Source organism: Typopeltis vanoorti, chromosome 10 (genome assembly GCF_054136105.1).
Source record: "Typopeltis vanoorti isolate ZY-2024b chromosome 10, IOZ_Tvanoo_1.0, whole genome shotgun sequence".
Taxonomy (NCBI): Eukaryota; Metazoa; Arthropoda; class Arachnida; order Uropygi; family Thelyphonidae; genus Typopeltis; species Typopeltis vanoorti.
This window is the reverse complement of record NC_143558.1, coordinates 125,032,118-125,051,537: the sequence shown is the minus strand read 5'-3', so window position 1 is coordinate 125,051,537 and position 19,420 is coordinate 125,032,118. Positions and strand designations below refer to the sequence as shown.

Sequence of the window (19,420 nt, the reverse complement as noted above, 5' to 3'; positions counted from 1 at the left end):
CCAACCGTCTGGCTTCGCTATGTAGATGATGTATTCGCTATTTGGCCACGTGGCTCTGATGCACTCCTCTCCTTCTTAATACACTTAAACAACCAATACCCCAGAATCAAATTCACCCTGGAAGAGGAAAAAAACAACTGCATTCCTTTCTTAGACACACTAGTCACCCGCCAACCTGATGGAACCTTGGTTTTCTCAGTATACAGAAAACCCACCCATACAGGCAGATACATTCACCAACAATCCCCCCCCCCCCTCACAACAATATGGAGTCATTAAGACACTACACAACAGGGCTAAACTTATCTGCTCGAATGACAATGCCCTAACCACAGAACTAAACCACATTCTCAACACTTTCTCAGCCAATGGCTACCTCCCCCCCCCCCAAAAAAAAATCCAAAAAATATTGAAACCAATAAACCACAACCTCCCCACCCCCATCACAACAAGGATTACTCTAAATCCATCACCATACCCTACATCCGAGGCACCTCAGAAAAAATCACAAAAATCTTAAAAAAACATAATTTAACTTCTTATTACAGACCATATAAAAAATTGGCATCTCTTATCCGCTCTACTAAAGACCAACCTCCTCCCCTAGACCTACCTGGTGTATACTAGGTCCCTTGCAGCTGTAAGCTGTCCTACTTTGGCCAAACAGGCAGGACAGCAAATATCAGAATTTCAGAACACAAGGACTACATCCATTTTCACCAATACAGCCACTCTGGTCTTGCTGACCATGTGCTGGATAACTGCCATAGAATACGGTGGAAGAAAGCCAGGATAATACACCGTAGCAAATACAGATATGAAAGGCTTTTCATGGAATCAGCTTCAGCCCTAAGAAACGATCCAAACCTCAACAAATTTGGCTGCATGAGACTTCCTCAAATTTGGGAAACCTACATCAGAAGACCTTCAGCCCAATTGCCCAAGAATACCAACATTGCCCGCTAGAGGGCACAATCAGGACTTTAGGAGAAATAATAGCTTCCTACTTCATCCTCACTTACTGTTGTGTTGTGCCTGCATGCACGTGTCTTGTACCTAAGTTCTTGAAAATGGCAACGTGACGTTGCCGAAATATTGAAATATATTAAAATTTATTTTTATGTATATCCTAGTACGTTGTAATTTCCTTAAATTATATAGTGAAAATGCATAACCAACGTCTAAGCCTTTCCACGAGAATAATGTTCCATATGAGGACAAATCTAGGCTTTGTGGATTGCAGAAGTTGGTTGACAACAGAAAAAGAGGCAATTGATAGAAACGTTTAAGTTCCTTAATGGGTTTTTTAATAAGATTGATGGAGAGTAATGTTTCAGCACTTGGCTTTAGGTGGAAGGGCGGGGGAGAAGAACAAGAGGTCATACTTGTAATAAGAGTGCGAAAACTAGATTTTTTGCTTAGAGAGTGGTCAAGAATGGAACAGGTTGCCAGAGTCACTTGGGAGACCCATGTCTGCTAATAGGTTCAAGGAGAGGTAAGATAGATATTGTGCTGATAGTTTGAAGATCTTCCACAGTGATTCTTCCAACTCCATGGAGGTACCTACAATAATAATAATAATAATTCTCTTCCTATAATCACCAAACTTTTTAATTTTTTTTCCTACTTCTACCTTAAATGTTTCATTTATATGATTTAAATCAAATTCGGTATAGTCCTTTTGTTTCTTCTTAGCCTTTAATTCAGTTTAACTTCAGCTATCAATAATACATGATCTGTACAGCATGCACTAGGTAGTATTTTTGCTGTTTTGATAGCACTTCACCTTCTGTGGGACAATATAGTCTACCTAATTTCCACACTCACTGTTAGGTGAAGTCTATGTGTACAAGCTTCTTTTATGTTGTTTAAAGAGTGTCTGCAATAAAGAAACTGTTCTCAACACAAAACTTCAACATCATTTCTCCTTCATTCCTCAGTCCTAAAACATTTTACGTGATGCCTCATTCTTCTTTTTCCTCCTACTTTTGCATTCTAATTACCTAATATCAACAGAAAATTTGTCTTAACAATACTGTACAGTACTTGTTATAATCATCATTAAATTTTTTCTACTGATATTCACCTGCATATGTAGTGGGTGCATACACTGTTTGAGTGTGACATGCACTGAATATGCTTTTATTCTGATTAAGATTATTCTGTCAGACACTGGATTGTAACCAAAAGTACATTTTCCATATTCTCTTCTATGAATGCTACTCCATTTCTTCAAAAGTTTCTTGTCCAGATTAATAAATCATAAAATCATCGGTATTGCAGTGATCCATTCCTGTCCATCTCAATTTACTAATTCCTAAAATTTTAAATCGAATTCTTCTCGTTTCTTTCTTTACCAGTTCCAGTTTTCCTCGATACAAACTTCTTACATTCCCTGTTTCTACTTCATGTAAATTGGTAGAGTGGAGGCATCTTCTTTGAAATTAGCTCCATCAGAAGTTGAATTTCCAAATGGATTTGATCCAGCTTCATCATTCTTGTTAATTTCACTGGAAGTTCTCCTGTGTTTTCCCCAGTAGCCATTTTGATGCCTTCTAACCTGGATGTCCCATTCTTCTGGTACCATATCACAATAACTTAGGCCTCTGTTCATAAGATTTTCTTGGCAAAACATATGCAGAAGTGGTAGTGTTGCTTTTTTCTGTGTGTTCAGCCTACTTGGTGAGGAGAATACATGGGAGAGTAGATAGACTCCCTCTGCAAGAGATGAAAAAAATAAAAAAAAGTATAGATTCACCCCCCTAGCCCTCAAATACTATTATAGCTTTGAGGGAAGGAGTAAGAAGTAAAGAAATAAAGAGGAGATGAAGTCTACATATAGTATAACAGATGTATATTACATGAAGTAAGACATGGTCCAGAATCAAGTACCTTGGGGTCACTACTCCTGTATTCAGTAAAGTGAATACTTGAAGAAATAATGGACTCTACTCCTGCTGAATAAATGATAATCTAATTTCTCTCCATCAACTACTCTCTTATCTGCATCACCAACTCCATCCCCATTTTTTGCAATTTATGTAACAAAATTCCATGTGTGTTCTGTCAAAAACCTCTATAATGTTCAGCAGTATCACCACGTAGCCACTATGACTCAGCTGTCACTTTACTATAAAAGTGAGTAGATTAATGAAGCATGAACCACCCTTCACAAATCCATGCTACTTTCAGTATACTATCCCATTCCTACCAACGGATTTCTGAATTTCTCTTAACCAACTTCTCCAATACATTGGCTATTGTCGTGACGTTCTATTTTCATGTTGTGTTCTAATCTGCCATCTTGTTTCAAGCCACTCTTATTAATAAAACAACTAATTGCAAATTGATCACCGATCCAAAAGTAGGGAAATTTATAATTATACGGCGCCACCCTATTTTTAGATTAGTCTATATGAAACAGTAGGATCAATTCTTAATTAAGTTAGCAGTCTTCTCATTTAGGCCGAATTATTTACTATTCTACTTGGGGCACCCGCAAGATTCGAATTTTTTATGAACGGTGCAATAAAAGGGAATTCAGGCAAACACAATATTTAGATTAACAAAATAAAACATTTAATATATGATATATAACAAATACAAGAATTCTACCTTTAAATGAAACAATACAAATAACTTAATACATCTTGCTAAGTCACTCATTCCAATTCAATGTTCTAAACTTTAACATACAATTCACAACTTCAAAATCACAAGCTTTCTTAACTCAAGTTAATAAAACAAAACTTCTCATTTGATCAGTCTGCACATAGCTATCAGTTGTACTTAATGTTTAAATTCACAGTAGGCACTAATCAAGGTAGACAATATTCCAAGCAATCTTATTTCGGACCCTGAACTTCGAAGATACGTTATAGTTAATGTTAGAATAAACAAACATGTAAGACTACTCTTACCAGATACAATCTTCAATACATCAATTTATTGTGAGCACACTTATGAATTAACTTATTTAAGCTAGCGGAACACATTAAATAAAATTCTCCAACGCTTTAACTGAACTACTGTTAATCGCGCTTCACTACTCTAAACAACAGCAATAAGGCACTGATATTTTTCCTTGTTTACTTTTCTCCAACTAGTTAAATTCATTATAATTCTTCTCAGGGCAACATAGAATTAAGACGTAATCCTAGACTAACTGGAACTAATCAGAATTTCCCATTGAATGTCCAGTTCTTTATTTATCCGATTACGACATCAATTTTCCTCTACAACAACAGCTGATTTCACTTGCAGCTGAGTATATGATTCACTACGTTTTTGCTCACTTCTCAACACTATTCTCATGAATTTCTGCCCTAAAGAATTTATAATTTTCCTTCACTTCTTTGCTTGTATCCTACCTTCCTTCAGGCTCCGCAAAACTCTCTCCTTTTCTCTAATTAAAATTCCTATTGCCTTTCTTTCTCCTTTTGGTTCCAAGGTCACGCACTCTTCGACTCGTGCTTGTTTATTTCATGTGTCTCCATGACAACCAATGAACGCAAACATTTCGCTAATGTAATACAACGCTCTACCATTACATAAGTGATTACATAACGTTAAATTTTTACAAATAAGAATAAACAGAATATTTGAGCTACTTAATCAGCTTTTTCATTACGTATACAATTATTTATAATAACACTTTTCGTTACTTTATATATATTTTTTAGTTATCATAAATTTCTACACATATATTATTATTTAATAAATTAATAGTAGGTTAAGTTTAGAATAAATATTTAAATAGTAATCCTTAATTAAGGAACAATAAATAATCTTTATACAAATTATGATTAATACATAATAAGCAATGTTAAATGTGAATGAAAAAAAATAAATTACACAACATAGTTTCATTCACAATTTAACACTGTTACTCCTGAGATACTATAATAAATTTAGTTTAATCCTTTATCCAAGTGTGAGCAAACACACTTGGATAAAGGATTAAACTAAATTTATTATAGTCTAACCAAGTGATAAATAAACTTTCAACATCCTGAGATACTTATTAGGGACAATTTGCTACCTGTTTTGAAGCCTAATTTATGCAATGGAACTATTTTATCCCTTTTCCATCTTCTTAAGGCAAGCCAGAACTGAAACTTAAATTAAACAACCTAATCAAAGACAATGCCAATCATAATAGTTGATATACCAACTAATGCTATAGTGTGCATGATAAAAAGCCAAAGTTTTTGAGTGGAAAAGATTTGTCATCTCCACGGGACAGATGACCTATTTTACCCCCTTTCCATCTTCTTAAGGCCCAGCCAGAACTGAGACTTAAATTAAATAACCTAATCAAAGGCAATGCTAATCATAATAGTTGATATACCAACTAATGCTATAGTGGGCAGGATAAAAAGCCAAAGTTTCTGAGTGGAAAAGTTTTGTCATCTCCATGGGACAGATGACCCCACTTTCTTAAGACAGGGTCAGTTGTCATCAGTAATTATTCCTGTTGTAAACAGATATCTTCCTAGTTGGAGGATGTGTCAACTAGATCTTCACTGCTTGATGAAATTCTTGCCTTGCTTATTGGAGGAAGAACCCTTACTCAGAGAGCCATGTATTAGTTCCCTGAGTAGGAGTTCCAGTTTCTCCCCCCCCCCCCAATCTTCCAATATGCAGTGTGAGTGCCATCTTTCCAGGTCATACCAAACACACTGTAAAGATCCAGTACCTTTCCCATCATCAAAGATAAAGCAGTAAAACAGGTCTGCAGGCTGTCTTGCCAGATGGTGTACAGCAGTGGTTCCCAACCTTTTTTCACTTGGGTTCCCCTGGGCAGTCCATTTCCATAAATTGTAGCCTTCATATTAGCAGAAGGTTTGTAATTAATACAGTTACTGTTATTTATAGTTACAGTGCATCCCATCTTTGTTTTCCAAATTTTAAAACCTTACATTTTGCAACACTGAACTGGGATCCCCACTCCCATGCCCATTTTTACTCGATGTATTCAAGTCTTCTTGTAACGCACAACATCTGCTCTACTCTCCATAGTTCATCCAACTTAGCATCATCTGTAAATAGGAACATCAGGACACCACTATCTCTGTCTTGTCAGCATTCTCCTATCACAATAATAATAATCATCAGCTTTCTTCAGTCCACTGCTGGATTAATGCCTTTCCATGCTTCTTCCATTTTGACTGATTTTGTACCAATTAGACCAATAAATGTCCTTTTGTTTGAAATAACAATCAATAGCATTAAATATATACTCACCTCTTGTGTGCTCTGATAGAGGATGACAAAGCAAAAGGTTTTTCTTAAACGTCATTGCTTTTCAAATACCTTGCAATAACAAGCAAAACAGTGAAATAAGTAACATCTGTGCTTTCCTCAACTGAAATGGCAAAGAATTTACTATTTTTAATTCTACCTATTACTGTCACCTCAACCTCATCATCAGACATATCCTGAATTCTTTGAGATATTGTATTGTATTGTTCAAAAGAGGGATAGTGTTCATTTTCCTCACATATTCTTCTCCAAGCATACACAGAGCAGAATCTTTTACACAAGGAGAAATTAAATTCTCAGCTATAGTATGATTCTTACCACATCTAGCAATACAATAACTAATACGATAGGAGGCTTCAAGTGCATTTTCATTATCTTGTTAGTTAACAGCAAGAACGATGTCATATTCTGATGTTTCGCCAGGTGGTGAAAAAAACTACGTTCCTTGTTTGTATAGTTGGCATGTTTTGTTTGTAAATGCTGCAAGAGTTTCATGCTACCATTAGATATTTCCCCACACACACTACACACTGGGCTTAGGACAGTCCTCATCTCCTATATACGAAAATTCATATTTCATGTATTCATCACAGTATTTTCTCTTTTTACCTGTTCGAAGAACTGAAGACTGTGCCTTCTCACTGTTTTGCACTAAAGTGTTAGACGTGTCCTAGGAAATTCTTGGATATAATGTGGATAGTGATTGGTCACTATCCACATTATAATACTGATAATACACAAATTGAAAAATTAATTTAAAACTTAACAATAATGAAGGAAACCCACTCTGCCACTCATTATAACGTTCAATTAATTTCACAACTTTTGACTTGTATCTTGTCTTACCACTGTTGATGTATGTGCCTCTTTTTGCCATTATTCAATTTTTTTTGGGTACCCCTAAATGTCCTGGTTTGTACCCCAGGTTAGGAATAACTGTAAGACTGAACGAGATTGTAATGCATTTTGAAAGCATTCTGATCAGCTGGTGCATAATCTTGCTGCCGGGTCATACCTAGATGGTGACTGTTTAAGAGTATGTGAGGGTACCACTGAGGCTATGTACATTATGTACATACTGGATGCTCTCTGTATAGCAAACACGTCTATGAGTCTTGTTGATTAATTTTGATGGTATATATATATATTAGAACACACACTGAGAAGTCAATAATTATTTATTGATTTATTGTTGATATCTCACTGGTATTCTAACCAGGATCTTCAGAGCACAAAAAACAATTGTTGCGGTGTGCAAGACAACAACAATCTCTTGAGATAGTTGTCGTCTCACAAACTGTATGTTCTTCCAGTTCTAAGAGGAAAAACTGAAGGAATAGTTTATTATAGTGCAAATGGACATTAGTTAGCCTTTTAGGAGTTTGTTGTAATTAACAAATTCCTTATAATGAGCATCCACTGTATAATTCTTTTAAATTCATAAAATTTTATGTTCATATAGAGCCAAATGATCTTACCTCAATAAATGTCTTACAATGGTGGATCGATCAATTCGAACACCAGAGGAAGGTAAAATGACAGGATCCATCATCACAGTATTCATAATTGGATCCAAGAATTCTTCAGGTGCTTCAGCTGCCATTTCTTCTTCTTTTTGCTGCCACACAGCTAATTGCTAAATATTCAAAATACATAAATAAATAAATTGAAGAGTTTAACAGTTAATAAAGATATCAAAAAACCATTAAAATATCAAAATCATTAAAATGGCTATTCACTTACCTGAATATTTTGAGCAAGTTCTTCTATCTGGACTGCTAAAACACCTTCACCAATTTTATATAACACGCCTTCTGCTTGTACGAAAAGATCTGGACTATATGACCGACCATCTCGAGAAACAGCCGATTTGAAATGTTTGGATGCTTCTACATCTGAGGCCCCAAGATTCAAATAAATCAAACAAATGTTCTGAACTAATACATTAGGTTTAAATTCATATTCTTGAAAATCTTTCACCTTGAAGTTTTTATTTTTTGGACCAACCTAGTAAACAAAAGAAACTGATTATTAATCAATTAAAAAGTCCAGTTAACTATTAGCAAGAAACTTCAGCAGACAGACAAAGAACTAACCACTTTTGTAGTCAAACCAGAAGGGAAATATTTGTGTACTTCGCTGTTCATGGCAGCAAGTATTCAAGTAATAATTTCTCCATGGTTCTGGACTACTACTGAAATGCAAAAACTATCATTTTGCTAAGGCAGGTTTCCATCCATCCATCCACTCAATTCTTGTCCATCCATTCAAAATAGGTTGTCCCTGATGAAGGGCTTTAGACAATTTAGCATAGTCAGTTTGTCAATCTTCTGCTGCATTTCCTCTAAGGATTAGTATTTTATGTCTGTACATATTGTATTCATGGGACCAGTTGCCTGTTTGCAGAATGTATTAATTATATTTCTAAATATCAACCCTGCAATACAAAAAACCTATAACACATTAGTATCAGGTGTTGGTAATTTTAATACTGCTTAATCTCTCTACCAGCCAAAGTGGACGAAATGCACAAATCACCTTACAATTTTTCAAGGATCAAAACATGAGTGACTTTCTGCCTTTTTTCATATCACATGATTACTTTATTACACCATTAATCTTTTAACAGCAAATGTAGAGACATTACTGAATTAAATACAATGGAGTGACCTTTGTGTTGCCTTAAAGTATACTGTTTTACTTTCCTGTTCTACTTCATTGTCCTTTAATATTTTAACACTGCGCAAAGGATAAAAACAAATTTCACGTGCATGAAAATAAATAAATTATCCATTTTGAAATGTGACAACCTTAGCAAAGAATTCATTTACTAATGGTAAATTTTCCATCTTTTATACACTATCTGAAGTATCCGGACACCCCTCTGTAATTAGTAAACTGATGTCTAGATGTCACTACGACCTCACTTATTCACTTATGTACTTCTTATCACTGTCGTTCAGTGATAAGAAGTAAAAGCAGAATGGGTAGGTCAAGGGAGCTCAGTGACTTCGAACGTGGACTAGTTATTGGTTACCACATTAGTAAGAAATCTGTCAGAGACATTTCAACCCTCCTCAAGTTGCCCAAGTCAACAGTTGGTGACATGATTGTGAATTGGGAACATGAAAGCACAGCAAAACCACAGCTGGGTAGGCCGCGTTTAATGACAAACAGGGACCGTCGAGCATTGAAGAAGGTGGTTCATGGAAATTGCAAGACATCGAGTGAAACAAGAATCACACAGGAGTTCTGCAGTGCTACCGACTAGCCAGCACCATGACTGTGTGTCAATAGTTAAGAGGAATGGGGTTCCATGGTTGAGCAGCTGCACATAAACCAAAGATTTCTCCTGTGAATGCTAAGTGATGCCTGCAGTGGTGTAAAGAGCGATACCACTGGACAGTGGACAACAGGAAACGTGATTTGGAGTGATGAATCACACTTTACCATGTGGCAGTCTGATGGGAGGGTCTGATTGTGGTGAATGCCTGGAAAACGATTCCTGAAAGTGTGTGTAGTGCCAACAGTGAAATTGGAGGAGGTGCATTGCAGTGTGGGGGATGTTTTTCATGGAATGGACTTGGCCCTCTTGTAACACTACATGGAAATCTAAATGGGGAGGGTACAAGGATATTTTGACCATTGCGTACTGTCTATGGTAGAAGATCAATACGACGATGACTATTGTCTGTAACAGCATGACAATGCTACTTGCCATAAAGCAAGGTCTGTGAGGGAATGGTTTGTGGACAATAACGTTCCAGAATGGACTGGCTGGCCCAGAGCCCTGACCTGAAACCCATAGAATACCTCAGGAAAGTCTGATTACAGTTTCAAGTAGTTGTGAGGATAGTTTTGATCAGATAGTGTATTTCATGAAGCAAGATAATTTATATTCTTTCATTTTATTGACAATATTACAGAAATTATTTTCTGTAATTTGGGAAGTATCTACTTGTACTGAAGCTCCGATTAAATCAAGCTACATGCTAAATTACAAAGCTGGAAACTATGATCAACTTAGAATACTATCTTTGGTCCCATGGTATCAGTTACTGAATGGAAAAAATGTCAGCAATGCATGGGAATCTTTGAAAAAGTGCTTGAATGAGGCAGTATCTGAATGTATCCCAAGTGTTCGAAGAATAAATAGGTTGGGAGTGAAATGGATGTGCAGCCTTATTAAGCTAGAGATCCACAAGAAGTTGATGTGGAAAGAATATCGTGAGAATAAGATGAGAGGAGTTATGAAATATATAAAGTTCAGGCCAGAAAAGTAACGAGTATTGTGAGAAAAGCTAAAACGGAGTATGAAAAGAAATTGGCCATGCAAGCTAAAGGCAATCCAGAAGAATTTTATCATTATGTCTCAAGCAAAAGAAAGAATGAATGTGGAAGAATAACTTTATTGAATGCAGATGGTACACGAGTGTCGGAAGCTAAGGAGATGGTTCAGTTAATGAGTGCTCACTTTGCTAAGATATATCAACCAGGTGTATGTAGCATGGTGCTACTGCTACGTCAGATGAAGAGTTCATGAAAATGAGGTTGAAGAGCTCTTGCATAACCTGCATAAGAAGTTGTCAATAGGAACAGATGGAATATCTGCCTGTTTCTTAAAGGAATGTTCAGCTGAATTGGCTAGGCCCTTCACACATTTGTATAACTTGAGTCTCAGCTCAGGAATGATACCACAGGAATGGAAGGAATGTATGATAGTTCCATTGCACAAGGGTGGTGCAAAAACTGATGTGTCTAACTACCAACCTATTAGTATCTCAGGTGTGATAGTGAAGATTTTAGAGAAGTTGGTAAGAACTCGCATACAGAAATGGATAGACAAGCATTCTATGCTATGCAGGAAACAGCATGGGTTTATTAAAGGAAGGTCATGTTTTAGCAATTTGCTCATATTTTATAACAATGTTACGGCTGAGTTGGATAAAGGGAATGGATGCATTATGATAATGTTGGATTTTTCTCAGGCATTTGATAGGATACCACACAATAGGCTGTTGTGTAAACTGGAGATGGGACTAAAACACAATCTATTGAATTGGATCAGGGGATGGTTGACAGACAGATATCAAAAAGTGGTATACAGTGGGTGTAAATCTGCCAGATTTAAGGTAACCAGTGGTGTACCTCAGGGTTCAAGTCCTTGGGCCATTATTGTTCAATCTATACATTAATGACATCAAGCAGGGTCTATCATCATATTTGCAATTGTTTGCTGATGATGCGAAGACAGGCAGGGCAATCAGGGATGCTACTGATGTTCAGAAATTACAAAATGATTTGAATAGACTGGAAATCTAGGCTAACGAAAATGGCTGTCAGTTTAATGTTAGTAAGTGTAAAGTTATGCACTCTGGCATGATTAGAGTTCCAGCGGAAAAAAGAGTTCCAGTGGCATATCATATTAGCGGGGTTATGCTACAAGAAACTGAAGAGGCAAGGGATCTTGGTGTATTGATGGATAAGAATTTAAAGTTCAAAGGTCATATAGCAAAAGTTGCAAATACAACTCAGAGGATAATTAGTATGTTGAAGCGAACCTTGACATGTAAGGATAAAGAAGTAATTTTGCCTCTTTATAAGGCTTTGATAAGACCACACTTGGATTACTGTACACAGATTTGGTCTCCCAGATTCCAAGGGGATAAAAGAAGCTGTGGAAAGGGTGCAAAGTAGAGTTACAAAGATTATATCCGGATTATGGGATTTAGATTATGAGGACAGATTGCGAGTATGTGGATTACAGACTCTGGTTAACAGGAGAAAGAGGGGGTGATATGATAGAGGTCTATAAACTTTTGAATGGGTATTATAGCATTTCAACTGATGAAATTTTTCGTTATATGGAAGGCAGGGAGAGAACACAGGGCATCCATGGAAGTTATGGCTGTTCTCAGTCAAGAAAGGGTTAAGAGCTATGTTTTTCTCCCAGAGAGCAGTGAGTGAGTGGAATAATTTGCCCTTATGGGTAGTGAGTGCATCTAGTGTGAATGAATTCAAGGGTAGGTATGATAGCTGGGTTTGGTAATTTACAGCCTCCCTTGATGAGTCCTTGACTCCCTAAAGGTCTTAGATAATAATAATATCACTCGTAACATAAGAATACAGCTACTCATGACCTCCAAGCTATACACCGAATTGTGCAAGAATATTGATATTAAACATTTCGCATGTATCTGTCAGATCAGCTGTGAGCTCCGCAGGGTTAAAGGCACGTTAATCAAAACTCTTGCCGTGTATATCAAGGGATTGCCGCAATTAATTTCACCGCGTTAATCAAATCCCACATTAAGCAAAACCGCGTTAAGCAAGGGATACCTGTATATTAAGTGTACATTACAAAAATAGCTAAGGTTCTCTGCAAAAATGATCTCCATGCCACTATCAAAGCTTTCATTGTGAAGCATATAAAGTCACTGCAGTTTAATCTACTTTGGACAGACTGATAGATCAATTAACATTTACACTGAAAAACACAAAAATTACATTCGCAGTCATCTGTATGGTAAGTTGAGATTAGCAGACCATGTTCTGGATACTCCTTCACATAGGATTGGATGAAGGATAACATCGATACTCCACAGAGGTCGTTATAGCTCAGAGAGACTATTTTTATAATCAGCATCAGCTATGAGGCACTCTCCCAGTCTCAACAATTATAGTTGCATTAATTTGCCAAAGATCTTGGAGACTGTCATTTTGAGACCTAATAGCCTGACTTTTCTAAATTAACTTTAGGGTTATCTAGCCCATAGAGGACACCATGTAAGAATGTTAGTTCAGTTACACTTTGAATTGTTTTCCACATTTATTTAGTTTAGCACTGTGTGCTTGTCACAGTTATAATTGTGCTCTGAAAATGCTGGGTAGAAAACCAGCAAAATATTAAGTTAAATAAATGTATTTTTTTTTATCTTGTTGTTTATATCATAAAGCTTTGTTATGAATAATCAACAGCACTTAAGTCTTTTCATACGTTTTCTACTGGTTAGTTTTCACAGAGAGTATTTGAAATCTATTGTTTGAAATCTGTTCAGCTGTTTGCTGAAATTATTACAAATTTTACATATGCATTTCATGTTATATTGTCACTTTATAAAAATCATTTATCTTTTATGTCAGAAGTTTAGTTTTGAACATTTCTTTTAAAGAAAAGAAAAATCTGAATATCATTACTTCTACTGGCCTGCTGGATGCCATTTCTGAAATAAGCTATGCTTTAGAAATACTAGGTCATAATCCTCTCTGCCTCGGCAACAGGCTGAAAGCTAAGCTTACTCTCAGTGCTACTAGAAAGAAAAGAATAGTTCCCAGAAGCCACACTGAAGGAGTAGTGCAGGATGCATCAACAGATATCCTAAACAGAAAAATACTGATTTTTCTGTTGGGGAGGAGGGGGGGGATTTACCAGTCTATTCAAACTGCAGATATTTCAAATTATAATTTATTTATTTTCAAAACTATTCACAAGAGAACTGAAAATGTAAATCACTTGGGAAGCATGTACATATACATTTTTCACTGTAAAATAGTAGTAAAAGAATAGCTACTTCAAAAATCTGATTTTTGCTAACTCAACATCGAAAATAATTATAAGATGATAAAAATTTATATTGTTTTAGTTGCATGTTGTTGCACAGAAAGCTTACTTAATATATAACTGTTTGCTTCAATTTGTAATAATGCAATTCTTGGCAATAGGAAAGGTGAACAGTAGCTAAAAGTATTGCAGATAACAAACAAATATAAATGTTTGTTTCCTGTAAATCAATACTGTATGAGTACAAAAACTGTAAACCAAAAAAACGATATAATAAAAAAAGTAGAAAGATAAAAATATGCTGTGTGTGTCTGTTCAAGGACAACTCATCACGACGAAAATTCATTGTGGAAAAAATTTGCTGAAAATGTTATTCACTAGAAAATTGAAATGACATTGCACTGATACCGATATATAAAAAGTAAATGCAGTGCAAGATAAATTTCACAAAATATAGTTTTTCATGTATTATGTATTTACAAAACTGGAATAGGGTGGTGTTGTGTCCTGAATAAACCAAGAAAAAGAATTACCATTTAATTATTCAGGAACAACTCTCTTTGAAGATAGGCAGAGAATGTGGTGTGTTGGCCATACTGGAGATGTATATATACAGGGTGTTCGGGATAAATTTGACAGTTTCGTAAGGAAAAAGAAAATCTTCTTTGTATCTATTAAATTTAATGAATTGACAAAAAAACATTACAGGCAGAGTTAATTACAATACTATCAACAAGATTTACTCAAAATAACCACCATTAGCATCGATCACAGCTTCAATTCTGCTTCGGAACCTCGAACAAGCTGATGCTACAGTCTCCCTGGGAAGGGCCGCAAAAACTGTTTTAATTTTATCCATTAACTGGGCTTTTGTATTACTGGAAGTGCGATTGGTGTCTTTTTCAACTGCGCCCCATACAAAATAATCCATGGGGTTAAGGTCTGGGGAGTTTGGAGGCCAAACATTTGGACTGCTGAAGTCGTAGAAATTTTCAGACAACCATTTTTGACTTTTCCCAGAGGTGTGGCAAGGGGCCGAATCCTGCTGCCATACATACGGCCTACCATTGGCTACCCTTGTTATCCAGGGCTTGACTACAGTTAGCAACTCCACGAACAAAGCCCGAATTCCAATGCCAGGGTTCTTCAACACCTGTTCCTGCAGATTTGCGAGGAATTCTGCTGTACGAACGCAATCAGATCGTCTGCTAGGGATCTTTCTTCTTGCTACATCCTCGTAGTCACCATTGCAAGTCTCTAGTTCATGCCTGATTGTTTTTACTGTATTCAGGGAGTATTGGGCAGCAGTCGTAATATCCTTATTTTGATGGCGGGCACGAATCATCATGATACAAGTTATTCTCTTCCATGATTCAGGTGGGTTCCAGCTATCCATCCTTTCTGACATCTTGTATATGAATGAAGAAGGGTCCAAACTTTTAAATGAAGAGAAGTGTGTGTTAATACATGTAACTTACGGAAAAATATAATTAATTATAAATATGTCAAATTTATCCCGAACACCCTGTATGTATATAACACTAAGATAGGAGTAAGAAATTATATTACAGATGAAAGAAAATTGTAAAACCTAACCTGTTATGTATAAGGATCTGATAGAGAAATTATTTAATGTATTGAATTAATTTAAGAACCCCACTTTATGTGTCATAAGATAGCAAAATCTGTAAGCCAGAGTGCAAAGGTCACCTTTTGACCGCCCAGTGGTACGTGTGCCGGGGGGGGGGGGGGAAGAAATTATGAGAAAGAGAAACTAGAGTGCTTTCTAAGAAAATACGGCAAGCACACGTGAGATGTAGTGGAAAGAGCTGGACGCTGTGAAGAAGACCCACATGACCGCGTTGGCGGGCATTGCAATATATGAGAAACGATGGGAAGAGCATGAAAACAAAAAGGTCAAGCAACCCCCACTCGTGGCTTTTTTGTTCCTGTTTCCTGACCTCTCGGACGTTGGTCCAGTCCACCCCTACGGAGAAGTTCCAGGCTGGCCGTGGAAGGTATGAGTCGTCTGCCGCAGTGTACGGAATAGGGCTAGCTATTTCCTTGGACTAGGATAGCTATGCTACATCGTGCGACGGAAGAACCAGGTAGATGCCGTCCGTTCTGGCTAAGCTCCTGAGCCATATCGCCTTTCCCACTGAGAATCTGGCTGTACAGTTGTCGAAGGTGACCAGACGAGCAGCAGACCGAGAAGAAGCCTTGATGCCCAGACAAGGCAGAAGAAAGGAACGAGTATCATTTCAGAGATGGTAATGTAGACCCTTGTGTTATATTTTCCAGTTAAGGAATTGTGTGTTTTCCAAAGAACATTTGTGTAGTGGACTTATTATATGGAAGTTTAGGAACTGTCTCCAACTTGGCATAGACCCATCTTTGTTTGAGAACTGTCTGCCTAGAAGGGCTCTATTTATTTTGTATGAATTAATTGTGTTGTGTTAAGTGATATAACTAGTGACCACGTGAGTGTAGAATGTGTGATAACTTGTGATGAGATAATGTTAAGTTACACATAGAGGTGCACATGTATTTTGAAAATCACTTTTTTCCTGCATAGTAAAGGCATCTTGTATGCTGCTATCGTTTGCAGAGCTAGTTTAAGATAATAAGTGTACTTTTGAGTAATTATATAAAAGAAAATAATAATAAAATTACATAAATCCTATAATCATCATGTAAATCAACATAAGCTAAATTGCCATCTGCAGCCAATACTAGACTTTACCTTTTCCTCCAATATTAGCATTTCATGATGGTATGAAATTTTAAATGTTATATTTAGTCTTCTTTACTAGGGGAAAAAAAAAAAAAAAAAAAAAAAAAAAATATATATATATATATATATTTTATTTTTTTTTATTGTAAACATAACAATCTTATGTACAGGATTAACTGGTTTTTGGTTCTCTGCAGTCAGGCAGAGAGGTTACATGCTCATACTCTTGTTGAGGTATGTTACATCGAAATATCAGTTATAAGTTGAATTACATTTTTTTTTCTTTTAAATAAAACCATTAAGTTATTTTGACATAATACTGTATAAGAACATAAAATCTGACATGTATGTGGAAGAACATACCAGTTACCATAGGACAATATTATCTATTTACATGAGGGTGACAGCTGATTAATATTCGCACTGTTAAGCACAAAATATCTTTCTTCCCCCTTTCTTTGGGAGGAGGGGGGGGGAGAATGATGTCATTTCTTTTCTGGAAAATGGACTATGATGCAGTCACCCTTCTCAGCCAGGAGCTGAATCCGTGGATTCCAGTCTTGATGGAAAAGATCTAAGGTGTTTTGTTTTTGCCTGCGGTGGTGATGCTCGTGTAGGATTCGACTTCTCACCTTTTGCTTGAAGGCTATAAGGAGTTGGTCAGCTGCCTCTCTCTGTGAAGTTGCTATGCTGTCTGGTCTTGTATGTTTGAGGTAGAAGCTGTATTTTACTGCTTTCGCAGTGATGAAGAAGTAATTGCAGAGTGAATGATTATTTGACTCTGCATGGACGAGATTGAAATACTCCTCTTCTATATAAAGACTACCACAGGTGAGAGCTCCTGTTTCCTGAGACAAACTGATTATTTGGGTATTGACTAGGCATTCCAAGTAGATATGCCGGACTGTTCCTGATTGGAAGCAGAACAGGCAGTTATCTGAGACATCTGAGTTAAAACTTTCATAATATAGTTGGAGTGGGTAATACATTTGTGCCACATTCTCCACTGAATATCTGCATCAGGTTTGATGGCTCTTGTGCGATATGGTAGGTCCCATTGAAATAGTGTTGGATGAGATGATGCAGGATTTTCCAATAAAGTGCTTTGGTTCGACTGTTGTGTTAGAGTGCTGTAGATTTTGTTGGTGTTGCTGGGTGTAAGTTTCTCCCAAGAATTATTAGTTTTTATCAGAAAGATAGGCAGTGGATCTTCTGAGTTAGGAGGGCTAATCCCCTCTTCCATTATGCTATCAGACATAGTGGCTTGAAAAGCGACCTTTACAGTGTGTATCTGCTCAACCTGATTCCCGTATTCCAGGTTTTCAAGCAATTTTGGAAAGCTCCAGGTGAGGCTCAGAGAAATAATGTCACCCAAGATCCTTACGCCTCGCCAGCTCCATGGAGGAAAGAAAATCTCTTTCTGAGTGATCGGGTTTCTTACCATCGTGTTGTGGAAGATAGGTTCCATGAAGATTTCAGGAAGGGATGCTGTCTTCACTGTGTGCTGGAGGTTTAGCTTCTTCCATATTCGAAGGGCATCTTTGTAGAAGTTTGTTAGATTCTCTGGCATGTGTGCTGTGCTGTTGTCATTCTTAAGGAGAAATTGCTGTTGTAGGTATTAAGGAGAAATCGAGTACAAAACATTGTTATCCTGTTGTCAATGGAGGTTAAGTTTTGTCCTCCATCTTTCAGAGAAGTACATAGCTTGGAGTAGAAAAGCCAGTTTGTTTAGTTCCATATGAATCGATAGATGGTTGACTTTATTTGTTTGATGAATTGCACTGGTGGCGTGAGAATCTTTAGTATGTCTCCTTTGGCATATACTAAAGATTCTCATGCCTATTTGGTTAACAATTATTGTTCTCCCTCTTGTGGAGGCAGAGGCTCATATTGCTGCCCACTTTCCTAGTCCTTGCTTGAAACGTTTGTTTAGTGTTTCCCAGTTCTTATCCACATAAGAGGGCGTGTTTCCTAGGTAAATCCCCTGGTACCTTGTTTCCCTTTGTGGACCAGTTACCAGACATTGGGGAATCGGTTCGGTTTGTCCATTTGCCACACCACAGTCCTGTGGTTTTATGTATGTTTAGTTTGGCTCCTGTGGCTCTCTGGTATTGTTGGTATGCTGTTTGTATGTTATGGAAATCCTCTTCTTTGCAGGCTATAATTGTAACATCATTAGCATATGCTGTCACGGTTATGGATTGGTAGGAAAGTTTAGGACAGGATGCCCTAAGCAGCATGCTTAATCTACACAAAAAGGGTTCATTGGCAATTGTGTAAAGTGGACTAGAAAGTGGACAGCCTTGTTTAATACCTCTGCTGTATGATAGTTATTAAAATTCTATTGTTTAATTTCATGCAAAACTGTGCCTTGGCATACAACATCTTAACAGAATGAATGATTTCTGAGCCAAAGCCAAAGGCTTTCAAGCAGCTGAATAGGTATAGGTGTTCAATGGAGTCGAAAGCTTTTTCTTGGTCTAGTGTTACAAGATCCATTGTTTCACTGTTGTTGATGGCTATGCTTATGAGATCCCTTATGAGGTGTGAGGTTTCGTGGATAGATCGTCCAGAGATGGAATAGCTCTGATGCATTCGTAATGCAAGCTCCAGATAAGATAAGTATCATTTTCAGTTATCGATACAAATTACTTAATATTGCGTAGTTTTGTTTTGTTTGCCTTGCGTATTTTAGTGCGTCTATTTTTGGTGTGTTATAACGTATAATTTGACAAAACACGTTACAGATATGGCACCTGTGCGAAGGAAAATGGCGGCCAGTAATGAAGGTTCGCCATCGTTATCAAAGAACGGTAGCATAAAAGAAATGAGTCAGTGTACTAGCTGTGAAATGTTCGTGT

The 19,420-nt window shown here is 36.9% G+C and overlaps 1 protein-coding gene across 6 annotated transcripts in view; it reads right to left on the bottom strand.

The window, feature by feature from the left end:
* The window catches only part of Ube4A (Ubiquitination factor E4A), a 346,330-nt gene that overhangs the window by 19,061 nt on the left and 307,849 nt on the right, over window positions 1-19,420 (bottom strand). For all 6 annotated transcript variants that reach the window (XM_090399157.1, XM_090399156.1, XM_090399154.1 and 3 more), the window contains 2 exons: window positions 8,008-8,271; window positions 7,743-7,900 (listed from right to left, as the gene is read on the bottom strand). In XM_090399157.1, coding sequence (XP_090255283.1) covers window positions 7,743-7,900; window positions 8,008-8,271 — 422 coding nt within the window. The remainder of the gene's footprint in view (window positions 1-7,742; window positions 7,901-8,007; window positions 8,272-19,420) is intronic.